We start from the raw sequence: 22,027 nt of genomic DNA, 5'->3' as shown, positions 1-22,027 counted from the left end.
GGGCCCTCCACCTCCTTCAGAAAGTATAAATTTATATAGGGATAATTTCATTTTTAATATCTAAATTATATTCATTTTTCAGTTTTAGTATCTTAGATTTCTGAGTCGTCAGATTTAGTATCCGAAGTTTTTAATTTTTATTCACTTAAGTACCCTCCGTAAGTTGACTGTTAAAATAAATGGTCAACCCAATTTTAGAGGAAAAATTAGACGGGAATTTGTCTATGTAAGGGCACGTATGGTTTCCATTTTATTCAACATAGAAAAAAACTTCTATTTTGATTCATTTCGATTTTAATTTCATAATTGAAAAAACAATAATTTAAAAAAAATGCATATTTAATCAATATTTTCAAAAAATACCAATTTTACTGAAGAAAGCACGTTTTTTTTTTTTTTTGCTTGGCCATAACGCAACTGTTGTCATACTCTATTTGTTAAGGGTTTATGCTATAATTTTTTATACTTTTATTTTAATTATTTTAACAAATGATTTTTTTTGGCTTTTTATTTTTGTGATTAGTACAAAAAGTTTTAATAAATTTATAAACAAAATTCTCTCAACAAAAACAATAATTGAAATGTATTTCTTATTTTGTGCACAAACAACAGTATAATATATCAAAGTAAGGATATATAATTTTATTTAATTCAAAAGTACATTAACACATTTTGAGTGGTTTATTCGATTTTTCTCCGTTTATTTTTTATGAATAATGCGAGTGGTGATGGGATATAAATTTCTGTTATTTTTCTTGAATTATTACTAGGCGATTCTCTCTATATTATTTAACATTTAGCATGCATTTTTTATTTCCATAATGATTATAAATTGGGAAAAACATTTGAATTGGTATTTCCATAACGATTTCATGAAGTAGTATTTTTCTAATAGAAATTGGGTTTAAAATATTTTTTTTTAGATTATAGTCCTCACTATCAAAATAGAATTTTTTTGTGTGTTGAATAAAATGACAGCCAAACATGCTCTTGTATAGACAAGATCCCGCTTAATTTTTTCCTTCAAAATTGGGTTGGCCATTTGTTTTAACAGTAAACCTAACGGAGGGTACTAAGGTAGATGGAATTAAAAACTCTGGATATCAAGTCTGATGACTTGGGAACCTGGGGTACTAAAATTGAAAAAAGGGTCCACTTTGGGGACGAAAAATGAAATTATCATATTTATATATATGTCAAATAGTATTTTTTTTTTATCCTGTAATTTAGGATTTTTTTTTCACTTTCGATCTCATTCTTTATGAGATTCTAACTTGTGATCAAGTAATTTCACAAAGATAACACTTATGATCTCATAACACTATTCTGTTATATATTTAATGAAAAAAATCACGTGGCCGTTAAATTTATGGATCCAAAAATATAACTTTTTTTAAAAGTTATGAAATTAAAAATAAGAATTTTGTAATCAATGGGACCAAAAGTGTAAAAGTCCTAACAATCACTTGCTAAGTACGGGATAATTTTCGTTAAAATATCTAATAAAAAGGTATTATGGGACCAAAAATACTATTTTTCAGAAATTACGAGATCAAAAAATGAGAATTCTATAATCATTTGGACCAAAAGTAAAAAAGTTTCAAATTAATGGATGAAAAGTGTTATTTTTCATTTATATATAATAATTTAAAAAATAGAGGTAATTAATACTTTTATTACCACTTTTTCCTATTTATGGCATGAAATGAATGAATGATTAATCCAAGTAGATTACTCAAAAGAGTGTGACAGCTATAAAGTTGATACCAAATTAACTTTCATTATTACCTTAATAATTATGCTCTTAATATCCTTATTTTAATCTCATTTTTATTTAGTTTTTGTGTTGTATACGATCAGTGTATTACACTTTGATAAATATATTAATAATATTAAATTATTTATAAGTGTATAAAATTAATTTTATATATATAAAATATACAATAAATATATTTACTTCACCAGTTATCACACATTAAAACTCGCAACTCCACTATACATACTTGAAATTTTAATATTTTATAGATAATTACATTTACACTTTTTGACATACGGTCTACTTACACAAACTATTCATACATTTTGCATACTTATATAAATCATTCCTGACAGTCAAAAAATAGAGGGGTAGTTTGTGTAATAGATATTGACATTTTTTTGTCTGTCTGTGCGATTTTGCGTAACTGTTTATTGATTTGACAAGACAACGCCAATTATTAAATTCTCTCTCTCTCCAAACGTGTCGAGGGTAATTTTTTCATTCACTCCACCACTCAAATTACAACCACATCATACTTATTATATACCTGATGTACAATTTTTAAGAAGGATGACCAAACTCGTGATAATTACAGTAGTTTCGGCCATACCCAATAAAATCATGTGACATCCAACACTTGTTGGCTTAGTTGGTAAGGACGAATCACTTCCAGTCGGATGATTGTGGGTTTGATTCTTTCTACCCGATGTGAGGATTATATTGGCGGGTTATCTGTAAGTACAATTGTAAACGATCTATGATCTTAGAAGCATTGCCATGAGTCATAATGTCACCAAAATCGAAAACTACCCAATTTTTTTATAACAAAAAGTAAAATAATATAAAAAATATATTATATTTATAGTATAATTAATATATTATTAATGGGGTGTGAGCAAAATATGTTGAGGCAAGTTATTTTGCTAATATGGTCTGGTCCGAATAATTCAAATTTAAATGTACGTTGCTTTGTTATGTGTGAGTATAAATTCTTTCAAATTTTTGAAATTTGAAATGGGGTTGATGTTGACTTTAAGGTAAATCAATTTGAGCCCAGTGGGAAGCATCATGATTTATTCAAATATATATATATATATATATATATATATACACATATAATGAAGTGATTAAATATATTATTCTACATGAATATCACTTAATAAATTACAAATAATTTAAACTAAATAACTATTATAGAAATAAATATTAATTGTAATTTTTAAAAGTACCCATAAAAGTTGAACATTTTATCACCACAACATGGTTAGAATTATTATAATAAAAAAAATGCTTAAAAGTAATAAAAGATTGCAAAAACATTATTATTTTTTTTCCCATTCGGAATTATGCCGGTAAAAATTATACAGTGTAGACATAGTTTATTCAGATTTTGACAAGTCTGAAAATCTTACATATTGTACCTGTATCGTATCGTATGTGTGTGAAAACTATATTAATTTTAAATATTTGTGTTCTTAGTTAAGGAAACTTGAATGTTATTACCTCATTGCAAGAGCCAAATCTCAAGTCCTAGAGAAAGTGAAGTGTAGTCATGAAAATTGGAGGGTAGTGTGTGGGTTCTCATGACAAAAGGGCTGGGGATGACATGCCTTGGAAGCAAGGACACAACTTGTCCTAAAACAAGTACATTTATAGAACCCAAACCATATGTCCTCTCACCTTCTCCTCTCCCACCTTTTTGTCCCCATCCTCCCTAATTCAAATGATCTTGCACCATCAATTATTACGGTTTAATGGATGAGATCCAACGTTGTTATGTTCATGATTTGAGTTTGAATTTTTCTTATAGTGTTTGATACTATTGATATATGTTTGAATTACGTATTGAGTTCTATGTTGTTAGATTTTGAATTTTGGTGACTATAAGTCAACTATAAAGATTCTGACTGATACACATAGCGCATGCACAATTCTCTCGAACGAGTCTATAGAGTATCACCATTGCATTTCCATTTTTTGTGCCAACAAATAATCCCCCCCCCCCCCCAACAGGCAATCAAGACGGACATTTTTTACTTATATTATGCTGATATAGCATAACTTCAATTTGTAATATATTAAAGGGTTAAATACATTTTGTAATTTTGAACTATGCACAAAATGTAGGAAATAATTATACTTCTCTCTCTTGAGGTTTAGTGTAATTATACGTGAACCTTTTCTTATTTGAGAAATTACATCTAGCACCCATGAAGTTTGCTTTCATCTAACAGAGTGAGTCTGTTAGTCAAAATTTATTGAATTTGTTGAAATTGATAAAAAAAGACCAAATAGAAATTGATAATTACCATCGATTGACTTATTACTGATTATTACAGGTCAAATAATTTTTTAGGACTAAACAACCTTTATACCAGTGAAGATATACCTCATCACATGCATTAAATATAAAGACGTATAAGGATAATTTCATCATAAAAAAAATTATTTGACCTACAATAAATCAGTAATAAGTCAATCGAGGATAAATATAATTTTTTTATCTGATTTTTTTATTAATATCAATAATTTAGTGAATTTTGACTAGCGGAGGGATTTATAATTGTTAGATGGAAGCAAACCTTAGGGGTGATAAATGTAATTTCTCAAACCACAAAGGGTCTACGTGTAATTAGTTCAAACATCAGGAGAGGAAAGTGTAATTATCCCAAAAATAATTATGAAATGTAACAAAATATTCGCGCATGATATGGACAAATTTTCATATGACGGATATCCCATTATTATTTACACCCCTTAAAATAAGTCTATTACAATTTCTGAATATTTGAATTTTTATAAAACTTATATTTAAAGTAAATACTACCCAAAATTTATGACTTTTATAAATAGTATAGAATCTATATAAAGTCTAAACTTTTATAATCTATTTCTTACATTATTATTTCAAATTTTTTTAAAAAATAAATTACGAATATAATTTTAAAACATTACATCAAACATGTATATGTATACACTGTAAAATGAAAATCTATAATATTCTATAATTTTTTGAGCAATGATATGATATATTTTAACTTTTCGTACATTTATTCAATAAAATTTCTAAATTATATAGCACACTTTTTTATAAAATTATATTCATTATATCTACACATATGTATATGTATTTTTTTAACATAAATAATTTACTTTGCAAAATATATTTGTATATATTGAGCTTATATAATTTTTTTCGTATTACATAATTTATAAAAAAACATAAAATTTAAGTATTATTTTTAAATAAAATATAAGTAAAATTTTAAATTACTAAAAGTAGTTTAATGGGAGATTATTTTTAATAAAATATACATTCGGACCTAAAATGAAAAGTATATGAGGTAAGTGAGAAGGGCATTTTGTGCCTGAGCGTATATTAAAATTTGAAATATTTTTTATTGTAAAATATTAAATAACTCCTCTAAAGTTTGACATAATTATAAGTACCCTCGTTGTTTGAAAATTATCGATATTCATCTTTATGGATTATAAATTTTTATTTTACTTACTTATTAATACTTTCTGAAAATTTTATGGATAGAGTGGAGAATCTTTGTACATTTAAAAATATATATATATCAACATCATCAGAATTTTTTTTAAAAAAAAGAAAAAAATAATATAATAATATTAAAATTAATAATATCATGTCTTCGCTCGATGATTATATAATTTTATTAAATAACAAAAAATATATGATAAATTTTTAATCAATAAAAAAATATTGTAATATATTAAAGGGTTAAATACATTTCACACCTTCAACTATGCATGAAGTGTATTTATTTCTAAAAGTACACTACAAAAAAATTAATTAAGTTTTCATTATAGTATAAAAATTACCATATTTCAAAAATTATGGTAAATCAATACTACTAATCACGATCGAACAAAATTAAAGCAAAAATTTAAATTTTTATCACGAATAATCAATATTCGCCATGACTTTAGCCATTGCTCAAATATTTGCCATGGTTTTGGTCATGGCTAATGTTATGGCCTCACTTGCAGAAACAACGAATAATGACCGTCGCGAAGTCGTGGTTGATTTGCATTTGCCATGATTTTCTTCTTTTAACTATAGTAGTTAACTGTAGCAAAAAATTATATTTCTTCTACTGGTATGAAATATAATAAAATGCCCCCTCAAGATATCGACTATTTTTTTTTATGACGAAAATATTGTTATATTTGCACCCCCTAAATTTCTAAGTTATATAACATACATTTTTTTTAAAAAAAAATTGTATTCATTATATATTTGTACATAATTACATGTATCTTTTTAATATAAATAATTTACTTTGTAAAATATATTTGCATATATTTAGCTCGTAAATATATTTTGTATTACATAATTTATGAAAAGCTGTAAATATTAAATATTATCTTTTAAATAAAATTTTAAATCACTAAAATAAAAAAGTATAGGGGGTAAGTGAGAAGGACAATTTTGTCCTATTAATGTCAAATTATTTTGTCAGGTTTCTTATTACCTCTAATGATTAGGGGGTAAATACGATTACATGCATATTTTAGGGGCTGCAAGATATATCTAACACTATTAAAGGGTTGAATGCATTTATGTCTAACCGTATATTAAAATATAAAATATTTTAAGGTAAATTACTTACAAGCTCGTCTGAGGTTCGACATAATATAAATATCTCTTATTGTTTGAAAAATTACTAATACCCTTTATTTTAACAGCCGTCAACAACTAACTCATTTTGTTAGTCCCCGTCGAGTTTCCATAGCTTTTTTATAATGAACTGTCCAAAATGTCCTTAATAATTATAAATTACAATTTTTTACTTATTTTTTAAATTTTTCTAAAATTTTTATAAACAAAGCAGTCGATCTTTGTACATTTTAAAATTTTTTCATCAACCTCGTCAGACTTTTTATTTTTTTTCTAAAAAATAGAAAAAAATAGTAAAACTAAAGTTGATAATTTCATGTTTGCATTCAATAATTATATAATTTTATCAAATATTAAAGAATATTGATAAATTTTTAATTAATAAAAGAATATTTATAATTATATATGCTAAGTTTCAAGAGAGTGTGTTTTAATTTATCTAATATTTTAATATGTGATTTGTGTAAGAAGAAGGATAAATTACAACTACCTCCCCTAAAATTTTGTATAATTACGAATACCCCTTGTCGTTTGATGCACAAAGTTGACAATTTCATACATCCATCCAAAAATTACATAATTTTTTCAAACATAAAAAATATTTATAATTTTTTAAATAATAAGGGATATTTATAATTATTACAAACATAATGGGAGATTGTTGTAGAAAAATTCAGTTTAGTCTTTCGAGCAATAGACTTGTTGGGGGGGGTAGCTACGTGTCAAGTGGTAACTGGACAAAATTTCTGACAAGTAATTGAGAATTACCTGAGACATGTTTTTTGAAATTTCAGACAGTGTCGGTGCTCCACATCCACATCCAGGCCGGCCTCGCAATGCGGAGCCTACCCAAAACCAAAACCGGGCCGGGTTATTTCACGTAGTTGTCAGATACTATAGGGGCAGAAGAGCTTACGTTAACATCCAAACACAACACAATCTTTCACCACATTCTTATATCCACTTTTCTATCATCATTTTCCAACTTATATTTGATATTTGATAAAATTATAAATATTTTTTTATTTTTAAAAAATTATAAATACTCCTAATGTTTGATGAAATTACGTAATTCTTGAATAAATGTATGAAATTGTCAACTTTATTTTTATTGTATTTTTTTAAAAAAAATTAAAATTATAAAAAAAATCGTACGGGATGGATGAAAAATTTTTAAAAATTAAAAAAAATTATCTACTTAGTCCATTAAAAAAATCAGAAAGTTTTTAAAAATAAATAAAATTATTATTTTTAATCCATAAGTGTGTTTTGGTCAGTTCATCATAAAAATGGATGGAAACCTAATGGATTGAGCTAATTATTACACGGCCGCTAAAATCAGAAAGTAATTAATAATTTTTCAAACAACGAGGGAATATTCGTAATTATATCAAATTTCAGGGGAAGTTGTAGCATTTACCTTAAATAATCTCATTATATTTTAGATGTGTTATCACTTAATATTTTTTTAAGTCACAATGCTCATTAATATTATATTTCTGTGCATTGAGTTTTAAATTAGTACAATAATAACTACAAACTAATGTAATATATAATGGTAATACAATTAATAAAATTTATAGAAAGTGGATATTTTGGGGGACCAAGCCCTGTCGGCCACCAGGGCCCGATAGGATTTGGCTTCATCTTTGTTCGGATTCGAACCAATTATATAAGAAGGGCAATTCGTTGCTGTGTAATTGGTGTATAATTCAGAAAAAAGTAACCAATTATGCGACAATTGTATCACACTTGTTTTATAGTTAGTTTGAGTCGGTCGAACCTGGTCTGGGTTAGAGTTTTTCGATGCACGCAACCGTTTTTTGATGAAAAATTCTATCAGAAAGTGGTCTGATATGGTAACTTGCAGAACTCATATAATTGGTACGACGAATTAATAAATTAAAAAAAAACAAGGAAAAAACAGGTGACAAAGTAAAAATATATCATGCAATATCAGAAGGGATTGTTGGAATAGAGTATGTGATAGCATGCAATTGCATTTGTAATAGAATTACAATCAGAACGCGGCCATGTCTTAAACATCTGCCCATCAGAAAGAGCAGAAGGAAAACAGAGAATGCACCAGCCGGGAATCGAACCCGGGTCTGTACCGTGGCAGGGTACTATTCTACCACTAGACCACTGGTGCTGGTTGCTCGAATGAGGAAAAACCAAAGTAATTGAGAGCTTCAAAAATTGTGTTTGAGAATTTGGTCTACTTATTAATCTAATCGAATCCAAACGAATTTGAATGGAATCAAATCGAATTAAGACTCGAGTAATTTGATATTTTTAAATATACTTTATTACGTTTGCAGTAATGGAATCGAGTTATAACCTACTCAAATACATAAATGCTCTCATGCATAGTTGTTGTTTTTCTTGAATTCTACTAAGAACAATATTCTTTGGCTGAGCTCCTCAAATGCAGCTCTAAATCTCACTCCATAGAAACAGCATACTTTAGCATGTCCAAGACCATTTTGTATTCTCACATTGACAAGATTGAACAACATACCTACACCAATTGTAGTTAAGATTCTTGATCTTCTTGCAGCAATGTCGAGCATAATGTTTCAGTGGTCGTAAGAACTGTTAATTTACAGAAATAGAAAAACAAAGAATGGAGTCAAGGAATGTTTCCATCTCATTTCCACTAGGAATGCTTGCATGGAGGCAGTGGAGCTCCACACAATCCAGGATTCCCTACGAAGCCGGAAACCGGGATAACAGCCTTGTGGGGCGGTATCTTTCCCCTCAACCGGTTCCAAGAAACGTCGAATCTCTGAATATATTCAAGATTCAGCACTTGTCCAGGGATTTCTCCACTCAAATTGTTGTGTGACAGTATAACGGTTTTCAGTGACTTTGCATTGCCAAGCTCCTGAGGTATTTCCCCTGACAGGCCGTTTCCCTCAAGTTCCAGAACCTCCAAGTAGCTCAATTTTCCAAGAGATTTCGGAATGTTTCCTCCCAATGGATTGTGGGATAGGATCATGGATTCAAGAAAGTCCATCACGGGGTTGTCTCCAATGTTGTCATCGATATGTCCTTTGAACATGTTATAGGAAAGATCGATGGAACTGTAGTGACCAAGAGCAAACTCCGAACTCTTTAAGAATATAGGGTTCAGGTCTCCAGAGAGCTTGTTGGAGTGAAGATCAACATCTGTCAACAGTGTCAGGTTCTTGAATTCATCAGGGATCGAAGAATGGAAACCGTTGTTTGATAAGTTCAGAAACGAAAGATTGGTCATGTTTCCCATCCAGGAAGGCAGTTTCCCTGACAGGGAATTGCTGGACAAATCCAGGGTCGATATAGACGAAGATGAGAGCCAGTTAGGCATCTCCCCTTTGAGCCCTGTCCCTGAGAGGAGAAGACGAAAAAGACGTAATTTCTTGAACCAATCAGGTATGCTTCCTAGTGCCAGAGGATTGAATGAGAGGTCTAAATCTTGCAGAGTTTGTAATTTCTGAAGCTGAGATGGAATCGGGCCGTAAAGTTGGTTTCTTGACAAATCCAGGCTCTGCAGATTTTTCAAGTTCCCTAAACTTGCTGGGATTTTGCCTGTGAATCTGTTGTTAGAGAAGTATATAGCATTAAGAGTGGTGAGATGGCCAATAGTTGAAGGTATCTTTCCACCAAGCCTGTTGTTCTCGAAAACCAGGCTTCGAATCACTGGAAGGTTGCCGATAGAAGGCGGTATTGCACCTGTCAGCCTGTTTTCCGATAAACGAAGAAACTGCAACGAAACAAGCCCGTCTACAGACGAAGGGATTTTTCCGGTGAGACGGTTGCCGTTAAGATATAAGATCTCCAGCTTGGAGAGGCCACCTACGGATTCTGGTATGGTTCCAGCTATCTGGTTCTCAGACAGATCAATGTATGCAATGTTCTTGAGCTCTCCAATGGTTTCTGGTATTCTGCCTGAGAAGTTATTTTCGTGGAGATCAAGATTAGTTAGTGAAACCATCCTGCCTAAAGAAGGTGGGATTGGACCCGAAAAGCGGTTTCCTGACAGGCCTAGCTGAGAGAGCAAAGTGAAGTTGTTGAAAAGACTACTAGGGACCACGCCGGACAAATGGTTATTGCTAAGATAGAGGCTTTTCAGCTGATTCAATCCCTGGAACGCGACAGGGATCGGCCCGGTGAGATTGTTCGATTCAAGAAACATGTAATTCAACTTGGACAACTTGCCCAATTGAGGAGGGATGTGGCCCGACAAGTACTTGAGGTTGCTGAGATCAAGAACTTGGAGAAAAGATAGGTTTCCAAGAAACGGAGACAGAGTCCCAGACATCCAAGTGTCGACAGGAGAATCCGGGTCAGAAAACAGGCCCGGTCGGGAGACATTGACGACCCGGCCGGAGGGAGAGCTGCAAGAAATGCCCTCCCAGAGTGTGCAGCAATCTGTGTGAGGCATCCAGGTTTTGAGCAGGTTGGAGGGGTCAGAAGTGATTGTTTTCTTGAAGTGTAGAAGGGCTTGTTTATCAGTGGGGTGACAGGCCCTGGATTTGAAGGGCAAGAAAATGAGGAGTAGAACAAGTGAGATTCTTGAATGATTGATGTGCATTTTGGGGGATTGATTTTTGAGAAGCGTGAGTGGTTGTTTAAGCTTGGAGATTTGTGGTGTCAGGAAGTAGGTTTTGTAATTTTGTCATGTGGTTTGAGTCCTCTAGTCTTGGTGAGGAATAATTTGCATTCTCTACCTCTTCCCATTACCCATATTTAAATCACCATCAAACACGCTTTTCCCATAGTGTTTACTTGCCAATAAACTTCATTTTCAAGAGCATAAATTATATGCAACCCCTGATCTAACGTTTATTTATACAAATTACACATGCATTTTGAAATATTACATATACACCCACCAAAAACGTCAACATTATTTACACAAATCACATATATTTTTAAAAAAATTATACATACACCCTCCAAAAACATCAACAGTATTACACAAACTATCCTTGTTTTTTTAGCTGTCAAGAGTGGGTCATATAATTACGCAAAAGTATGAATAATTTATATTATATTATTATTGTTTTATTTTATTTTATTTATAGTGTTTGTCAATATAGTCAATTGAGGGACGATTGCCCTAACCAGTCCCACTTAACTCTATATTTGTCTAATATCAATCATACAAACATCGGGGGTTAGAATTATACAGAATTGTAGCATCAAAATTTCCATAATATTTCACATCGGTAATGTCTTTAATTGAATAAACAATTGCTCATGCTCGATAATTTGAATTAAACAACAGTAATAGTATTTAAAATTCAAGAATTTATATTTATACTATCATGACATAACTGTATTTATTTCATCTGCAAGTGAGGAAAAAGTGTGGGAAAATTCAATTCCTAGATAAGATATGAATTGACATGTCATGTGAAGTAGTTGGTAGAGTTCATGTAATAACATGTGAAGTTGTAATAAATTCAAAGGTGGGATTGCACATTTGGACATCCATTTTTCTTATTTTTGGTTTAATAAAAGTATTGGTCATAAAGAAGAAATAATTAAATAAGCTTGGTTTGGACGTTACTCCACATATGGTTTCCATCATTCCCCACTCATAATTGCATTTTTTAGCCTCCACGATTTTACTTACAAAAATGCAACTTTTCTTTAATTATAAGCCAACTTGAATTGCTGTCCTCTCTAACCACTTTTAGTATCAATTTTATACCTCTATTTAAGTATTACATAATTTCATCAAACATCTTAAGAGTATTTGTAGTTTTTTAAACAACGAAGGGTATTTATAATTGGGTGAATAACAGATATTGAAAATGAGCACATTATCCCCATATGGAAAAAAATATAGCAATTTATCCCCCTGTACTTTTTAAAATGAAGCAATTTACCTCCTTATACAGGGAGGTAAATTGCTTTATTTTAGAAATCATGGGGGGTAGATTGTTGTATTTTAAAAAATACAGGGAGGTAAATCGCTATTTATTTTTTCTTAAGGGGTAGTTTACTCATTTGCGATATCACAAGGGGGTTGCTTGCATTTTTTTCATTTATAATTATACCAAACTACTAGGGAGGTCATTGTAATTTACCCTACATTTTAATGCAAATTCTTGATTTAGTTATAAATTGCTTTATTTCAGGCGAAAATGTTTGGTTTTGTTTCTATTTTTATATTTTTAATTTTCAGCATTTTCAATAGGATAAAAAATATTTTATTTAATTTATATTTGAGAAACGAAAATATATTTGGATTGTATGCTTCCAAATCTAAATTTACAGATATGAGAAATAGGAATTTGTGTGGATTTGATTTGTTATATACATACTTTTTAGATATTATATTTTGAATTTTAATGTATAATATTATTTTTATTTATTAAAAAGTCAACATGAAAGTATGATTTGAGAAGTGTGTTTTCATTAAAGCGTGATGCAAATTTCCAATTAAAAAGTGTATTTTCAATGGAATTGGATTAAACAAATAAGTTTTCAAAATTTGGTTCATTGTTGGGTAGGAAATTTGACTGATTCTTAAGATACATCAAACAAAAATGGATGTTTTGAGTACTCGTCCAATTATATTTTTATGAACATTATAAGAAAATGGGATAATTATATTTTCCTCCTCCGAAATTTGGTCTAATTACATTTAGATCCTTATAGTTTAAAAAATTATATTTAATACCCTTGAAATTTGCTAAAAAATTGAAGTAGGAGAAAGAGGAAAAAATATTACCTAAAAATAAATAACTATTTAAAATAATAGGTTTTACTACTTGTAAATAGTGCGGAAAAAGTGGAAGTTAGTGGGTCCGGAAAAAAAATAACATACCAAAAATAAAAGAGACACCAAAAAGATGCTCTCCTTTAATTTATAGTATGCAGATTATAGTAAAAATTTTGTATGTATTTAATAATGACAAGAGTTCCGTGTAAGTTGTCATTGTTAAAGCTTGTGACAAGGGAATATTGTCACGAGTTATTATTTATAGTTAGTGATATATGTATAACGATAGTAACTTTTAGTTTTTATTTAAAATTATTTTAATTTCTTAAATTTATTTATTAACTTTAGTTACGATGGTGCGTAGGGTATTAGGGTATTTAGAGTTGCAAAAAATATCTTGTGCAGATAGCTACGTATTGGGATGGGGTGGGGATGGCGTGTGCGTTATGATGGCCTGTGCTGATATTGTTATACAATGGTATATGTGGGGATATCACATTCAACGAGTATCCTGTATCGCATATGATATGATATTGATTGAGATAATAATGATCCGTAAATTCATCGTTTGATGTGCTCCAATTAAAATAAATAGGGTCTTGAGACCATAAATAATGAAGTTTTTGTTTCAAATTAATACCTCTAACTATTTTTCGATGAAAATACATTGGGCCCATATTTTAGTGCATTTTCAAAATGAATGTTTATTTGAAAATGTATTTTTTTAATATTATTTGGCACTAGTAAAATATGTTCTATTAGAACTAAAATGGAATAATGTCATTTTTGGTAAGTTATAGGACTAAATTACGAAAAATTGGAGAAGCCACCTGTTCTTATTTTTGGAAATAGACTTATAGAAAATTAATTTATTCTAAAAATTTATTTAATATTAATTACTCAAAATCCAAAAAAATAATATTACAAATTTAGAGTTAAATACATTTTGCACCCCTAAAGTTTACCACCTTCATCAATTACCCCCTAAACAGAAAAACCTTCAATTACCCCCATATCTTTGTGATAATCCTTTAAATTAAATAAAAAATTGACCAAAATACCCTTAACTATTAATAATATGCTATATTCACCTTAATCCGTCTATAGTTAAATATATCAATAAATTTAACTTTACTTTTTGTTCATTTATGATGTTAGTAAGTTAATATTGAATTAGTCATATATTAATAAAATAAATATTAGTACTTTTAAATTAAAATAAATTTTTATACACTAGATATAATTTTAAAGATAAAAATATTGCAAGTAATTTTCGAGTCTATTATTTTGGCACCCAAATAATCAGATGAGGTAATTTGGGTATTAATGAGGTTTTTTTTTTTGGTCTTTTTATATAATAACTCTAATCACCCATTGACCTAACCTTAGGTCCAACACGTTAGGCCTGTCAATTAGTGTGCAATATTTAAATCTAGACCTAGACCCATTTTGATAGTTTTGCTTCTTTATTCGTTAATTTAAAATTTAAACTTTTCAAATTGGTTGATATATTTAACAACAGACGACATTAATATGAATATATCATATTATTAGTAGTTAAGGATATTTTTATTAATTTTTATTTAATTTAAAAAATTATTCAAAAATGGGGATAAATGAAGATTTATTTAATTTAGGGGTAATTAACGAGGATAGCATACTTCAGGGGCTGATGGGCTGCCTTATGTTTGGCCCAAATTGTGTCCTTATTGGGCTCAACTCAACAACCCCCCAATGAGCTCCACACCTATGAAAACATTTGTTTAAAGAAATGTGGCTCTAAAAGGATAATTGCATTTACGCTTCATGATCTATAATTTATTTATATAAATTATTATTGTATTTTGGGTAACTGCAAAAATTATCTCTGACAGCAATATTAGGTAGTTTATGGAATGATATAGACGTTGAAATAATAATTTTTGTAAATAATGGTGATGTTTTTTGTGGATGTATGTATAATTTTTTTAAAAGATATTATTAATTTGAGATCAGATGGTGTAAATATAATTTTTTTTAAATAAAAAGTATGTAACGACTATTCATACCTTCAATACACAAAGCCTCAAATATACACCCTTGTCCTAGCCTAAGTCTTTCAACACACACGTGAAGAATTTTAGTATATTATTATTATTTTTCGCCTTTTTATTATCTTTATTATTATTATGGTCGAATACGATCTATGTAGTGTATGTAAATATAAAATTAAACTCGATTGCTAAACTGTAGTTTATTCTTTACTAACTCAAGATCAACCCAACCCACTCTTAACCCGCTAATTACGGTACAATTTGGGCCGGGTCGATCGGTTGGGGAGGCCTGACGATTTTGTTGAATACCCCCCCACACACACACACGTGCACATAGGGTTGGGAATAAGCGGGCTTGGATGGAACAACCTTGCTGACTCCGAAAAGGACTCGGGACCCAACCTGTCCTAGTTTTTTTACCCCCCACCTCGTCCTGGTACAAAATTCGCTGGGGCGAGTTTAACTCGACAGACCCAATTATTATATTTTTTATTTATTTTACAAATATATATATATAAAAAAAAAAAGAAAAATTCAACATATCCTTTACAAATAAAATTGTTCATCATATATTCTAACACAACAAATAATTTTTTTAGTACAAACGAAATTGTTCATAAAAAAACAATCCAAACAGTCATAGCCATTATACATCTGTAACAATTTTTTCATCTTTCTCCTCGTCAAGTATTGTGAGACAATTTTTGAACAAGTATTTGAGAGAAAAGAGAGTTTAAACTTTGGGGTATTCTAATTTGGAGGAAGAGGAAGAAAACTGATACGTGAAGAAAAGTAAAAAATAATTAAAAAAATTTATTATATCGGGTACTTAAGAACCTAGGACCTGCTCTAGATTCGGACAATCCTCGCCTTCAAGTTTTTGAATAGGAGCAAGTCTGGGACAGATTTTGTCAAATATGGATCAAATTACCACTCGTACATGTGCACGTATGCGCAGACACACACTACATTTTTTAGTTAGAGTTGAGAAAAATCTAAATTACGAGTATACAGTATAATGCGTCACACCCTTTGATAATATGGAATATATATTACACATATACATAAGAGCCCTATTGTCCTACTTGGAATTCCAAAAAATATATTATTTTTTTTTAGTTTCTCTTGCCACAAACGACGCCGTCCTTCTATCTTTTTTCCAGAAACGGCACCGCTTAAGCACAGTGGAAACCCTGTTGAATCGATTTTTCAGCAGATTGCCACAAGACGAAGAAAGTTAGTTTGAGGTGCAATTGGTGTTTTCTTTTGATTTATGGACAAAACCAAGTCTCATAGAAATCAAATCCATACAAGTCATATTTTACCATCTTGGATTGGTAGAGTAGCTTGGATGCAACCATCCATGATCACTACTTACAATTGGTAGAGATTCTTGAAAGTTTAAGTAAATTGCATTATTTTTAAAGGTTTATCATTATTTTATACATATTATGCTAACTGTTTTATTTTTTTATAGGGGTAGAGCTCGGTCTGCCATCCAAGCAAATGAAGTTGTTCACCAAATGCTACAAGAAGAAGGCTGGACGCGGCCCGAGGGCAGCTGAGGTGGCTGTAAGTACCAATATAATTTAATTTTTTAATATAATTCTGGAGTAAAATGCTAATAATTTTACTTATTTTGCAGGAGACGTTCCAGAATTGATGGAGGATCATTAGCCTCAGCCCATGGCCGAGGGCCACGATATCCTGGTCGAATCAGAGGTTCGATGGCGATGACCAAGCAACAGTTGTGGTTGACTATAGTTGGGGGAAGAACAAGGACAATGTATTTGGCTTTGATTTTGAGGCCCACATCTCCAGATGGATCTACGCATCACCATTGCCACCCCCACCGTCACAATCAAACCCGATCATGGAGGATCGCATAGGCCGGCTCGAGAAGATGATGGTCGACATGATGACCATGATGCAGGAGATGCGTTACAGCCTCCAACAGACCCTACAGTGTCGAACGACGATGAAATGAACGATGCTGATGAGGAGGGTTTACATTAAGTTTTTTTTTTTTTCCAATATTGTAATCGAATAATATTTTATATTACAATAATACTTTTTTTCTAATTATTCATATTTCATATGTTTATTTCATATTTATTTAATTAATTAAATTCATAAATAGAATTAATTAAAATTTTATTAATTAATATAATTGTTTATTATAATTTATTAAAATATATAAATTAAATTATTTATTTAAATTTATTATAAAATAAAAAATTAGGAATGATTTTACTAAAAAATGTTACAAATTCAAACAAATGAGCGTTCCTAATACCATTGCTAAAATAGTTCTAAATACGTGTTCCTAAATAAGATTGAAAGTTTCTAATATCATTGCTAAAATAATTTTAAAAACATGTTTCGAATAAGATTGGTTGTTCCTAAAACAGTTAGATGCGACTGTTCTAAACAAAAATTTGACCGTGCTTAATACTATTTCAAAGATTGACAACCAAACCATTTCAATGACCGTTCCTAAATATATCACCAAAATACAAAATAAAAACAATTCTAAAATTCAGAGTATTATAAAGACCATTCCAAAAGTAATCCGAAATAAATTATATAACCGTTTTGAATGTTATTCAATCCGTTCCAATTAAAAAAATAATTTTTTTACTCAAATTTAATTTTAGGAATGCTCACCATCAATGCATTACAATGACCGTGCCAAATTGGAACGGTCCTTCACTAATCGTTCCTAAATATTTGTAACGCCTTATGCAGTGACGATTCGTAATCGTTCCAAAATCGGGTTTAAAATAATTTCTTTAATTCTAACCATGCTAAATGACAAAAGGATTGTTCCTAAAACCCACTCTAAATCCCACATCTTTTTATAGTGGTTGTAGACATATCGTATTTGAAAAATTAGATAACTTTTCTGTGATGAACACAGATGCCATTTTTCAACTGTTTTTCCAGCAAATATTGTGAATCAATTCCAATTTTCATTCCCAAAATAATTAAAAAAAAATATTTTAAACAATTAAAAACATAAAAAAAATGTATATGACACCTAATTGTTCATCATTGAGTTATAAATTTTTATTACAACACAATTGAATGGCGTATACAAAATAATATTTTTTCATATGTTTACAAAAAATAAATACAATAGTCGAATTTTAATACATGTTAATAAAATAGCCATTAGACCATTTTTCGACCGTTTATGGGACGAATTTTGTGACAACATAATCTAGTCCTTGGAACGAATTTTGTGACAACATAATCTAGTCCTTGGAGTTTGTAATGATCATTTATCCATCACAAATATTATAATTTGGGATGAAATTTTCAATACTAATTAATTTTTGTGCCTTACCGTCACAAAATTTGTCAAGTATCAGAAATTCCATCCCAAGATTAAAGTAAAAACACTTCTAGACTAACTTTTTGACGATTAGCGACGGACATATTATCACGTACTATTTTCCAATGATATTTGCCATATATTTCTTTTTCCCAATGGATTGTCCAATTCCTCCGTCTATCGAAGGAATGCCTTGGAAAAGTATTAAAATTCACTACAAAATCGTCAGAATTTAGGATAAATTTTGCGATCAATTTTATTCATTCCAAATTTCATCCGAATAAAATGATATTCGTTTTGGTTTTGAATTAGCCCAATCTTACAGACCAATTTTGTAATTTTGCTGTCAAAGATTGCCAGCTATTAACATTAAATGACAATCAGTGGGAGGGGCCTTTTGTGCAATAATTTTGGCCTTTGTTTGTAATTTTTAATGAAATGTGGGGTCAATTTCAAAATTTTGCAAAATGCGTGGTAAAATATGAAATATGCCTATTTTAATACTTATGGGTCAGGAAACAATAATCATTTATAGTGGGGTAAAAATAAGAATATAATGAAACCAAAAGTTTTTCTTTACCAAGAAAATATTTAAAGAGACACATATTGGGAAAATTTTAATTATGTAGGGCCATTTGAACCACTTACATTGGAAGTTGTGTTTGTGGGTTAGGGTTTTTACTTCATTTTTGGATATAACTTTTTCATAATTTTAGTTTTGATGGGCCACAACTGATTTTAGATATGATAAATTACATAAATCACCCACATCTTTTAAGAAATTACACATACACCCTTCAGAAATGTCGACAATATCACACAAAATTTTTCCTATTTTTATCTAACAGAGAGGGGTGGTTTTTGTAATTATACCAAAGATATGAATAGTTTGTGTGAATAAAACATAAATAAAAGGATGTAATGCAATAATTCCTAATTTTTTTATAATATCATGGATTAATTGTAACGGCCTCCCCTGAAAATTATTATTACTACAAATACTCCCTCGTTATTTGAAAAATTACACATACTTGTTTGAAATTAATAGTCGTCTAGCATATACACCTACAATAGATTATCACGAGGGTGTACTTGTTAAACAATTATTAATTAAAGGGAATATATATAATTTTTTAAATAATAAAAAGATAATTATAATTATGATAAATTTTAAAAGGGATAATTACACCCTCATTTCCTGAGATTTGGTATAATTACACGTAAACCTCTTGTGGGTTAGAAAATTATATCTAGCACCCCTAAAGTTTGCTTCTGCTTACAAATAAGTCCCTCCGGTAGTCAAAATTCACTAAATTTGCTGATATTAACAAAAAAATGAAAAAGAAACTTTGTGTTTACCCTCTATTGACTTATTGCGAGTCAAATAAATCTTTTTGTTATCGAATTACACTCATACTTCTTCACGTATTAATAAATGTGAGGAGGTATATCTTCACCGTTATAAAGGTAGTTTAGATCAAAAAAAAATTATTTGACCTGCAATAAATCAGTAAGTCAATTATTGGTAAATATCAATGTTCATTCAATTTTTTTTATTAATATCAACAAATTCGGTTAATTTTAACTAATGAAAAAACTTATTTATTAGACGAAAGTACACCTCAAAAGTGTTAGATATAATTTTTAAATCATAAAAAATTTATGTATAATTATATCAAATTTAAAGAGAGAAGAATGTAAATCATTCTATTTTAAAAAGTCGATTGTAATGTTTTCAAATATTATAATAGGAGTGAAGTGTTGCAATGATGTGGAGAGAGAGAGAGAGAGAGAGAGCACGTGAAGATGAGAAGGCAATATGATATCACGGGAGACTCAATCTAGTATTGTCCTTACTTTTCTGTCTCCTTCTCCATCCTCACTTCTTCCACTACCCTTGCCCCCACCCCCCGCCTTTATGTCCCTAAATTGTGTCAGAACAGTACAATGGTCCCAAATTCTTATATATATATATATATAATTAAATAATTTCGATTCTATTATTAATTTAAAACCATATATAAACCACTTATAACGGTAATTAAAGACACTAGAAGAAATATAATTTTTAATCATGATTAATTTTATAATTAATAATAAATAATTATTAATTATAGCCGCGTAACGATTATTGACAGTGATTTTTAAAGTATGACTAAAATATATGTCATGGCTAAAGACTATTGTAAAATAGTTTGTCATGACTCAAAACCATAGCCAAAAATATTTTTCATGATGGATAAACTAAATTTTTGCATCGATTTTATTTAATTATAATTAATAATAATTATTTACCACAGCTTATATGTTTTTGTAGGAGTGATTCGTCCTTATTAATTGAATCAAAAAATGTTGGGCGCCAAATTCTACTTGCATAATGATGTTTATACGAATTGAGGGGTTTATTAGTCGAATTTTTTAGAACAGTATACAGTACGAATCTACGTTAAAAGTGTTAGAAAAAAATTGAGGGATTGATATTCAAATCAAATAAGGGATATTTTTTTAGTTATTTTTTTAAAATTTATTAATGGTTAGAGTTTTTTAATTAAAGTAAGAACATACTTTGGAGGGTTGATCTTACAATCTTGATAAATATAAATACCCCTCTTTTGACTCAAAGGATTGCTTGCTTGAAGGGGTATTTGAGTAAATTTCATCTAACAACTCTTAGCCCTTGGCAATTTTTGTTATTTATTATATATATTATATTTTATTTAATATATAAAAAAACATTTATGTATATAATATTCTTTTTAAATATATGAATAACATGAATTTTATAAACTTGATGTGCATATATATATATATATATATATATATATTGAAAAGAATTCTAGATGCAATGCAACCCATTTTCACATTCTTTCTTAATTATCTGGTAAAAGTATTATTTTAGTTAGCTAAATATGTCTAATTTTAATTTTAGTCCAATAATTATGTTCATTTTTGTTTAGGTCCAGTAACTTACGAAATTGCTTACTTTTAGTCCTCTGGCAGATTTTCGGACAGTTTTACTCCTATGCAACTTTTGAAAGGCAATTTTAGTCTATATGCACTCATAGGAGTAAAATTGTTTGAAAATCTGTCAAAGTACTAAAAGTAAGCAATTTCGTAAGTTACTGGACCTAAACAAAAATGGACATAGTTATCGGATTAAAATTAAAATTAGGCATATTTAGCGAACTGAAATAATACTTTTCTCTAATATATCTCATTGATTACAAAGAGAGTAAATTGCATCTAAGTCCATGAAATTATATCTAATTATATTTATATTCCTATTCTTTTTTATAAAATTATAATACACTTTTTGAGGCGGTGTCGTTTAACGTACATCAAGGGGCATTTTTGTAAAATTTCACACTGAAGAGGAAGTGTACTTGTAATTATCATTATAATTTCAAAAAAATACCTGTAATGTTGATAAGTATATAGGGCGTATACACAAAAAATAAAAGATAAAAAAAAAAAAAAGAAAGGAAAGAATATATAATTGCAATAATGAAATTTTTAATAGAAAAAAAAAAGAATA

General features: G+C 29.5%; 1 protein-coding gene and 1 non-coding gene across 2 annotated transcripts; both read right to left on the bottom strand.

Moving 5' to 3' along the window:
* TRNAG-GCC lies at nucleotides 8,486-8,556 on the bottom strand. The gene has a single exon. It is a non-coding gene; the product is annotated as a tRNA-Gly (tRNA).
* Nucleotides 8,821-11,108, bottom strand: LOC105171099 (LRR receptor-like serine/threonine-protein kinase FLS2). Its single transcript, XM_011092115.2, has one exon. The coding sequence runs from the start codon at nucleotides 10,978-10,980 to the stop codon at nucleotides 9,064-9,066; it is 1,917 nt and encodes a 638-aa protein (XP_011090417.1). The 5' UTR covers nucleotides 10,981-11,108; the 3' UTR covers nucleotides 8,821-9,063.

This window comes from Sesamum indicum, linkage group LG9 (assembly GCF_000512975.1).
Source record: "Sesamum indicum cultivar Zhongzhi No. 13 linkage group LG9, S_indicum_v1.0, whole genome shotgun sequence".
Taxonomy (NCBI): Eukaryota; Viridiplantae; Streptophyta; class Magnoliopsida; order Lamiales; family Pedaliaceae; genus Sesamum; species Sesamum indicum.
The sequence above is the reverse complement of the archived record's forward strand: the minus strand, read 5'-3'. Positions and strand labels throughout refer to the sequence as shown.

What these genes read in the sequence shown, in the direction of transcription:
- LOC105171099 (XM_011092115.2), bottom strand. Translation starts at nt 10,980, where the DNA reads ATGCACATCAATCATTCAAGAATCTCACTTGTTCTACTCCTCATTTTC.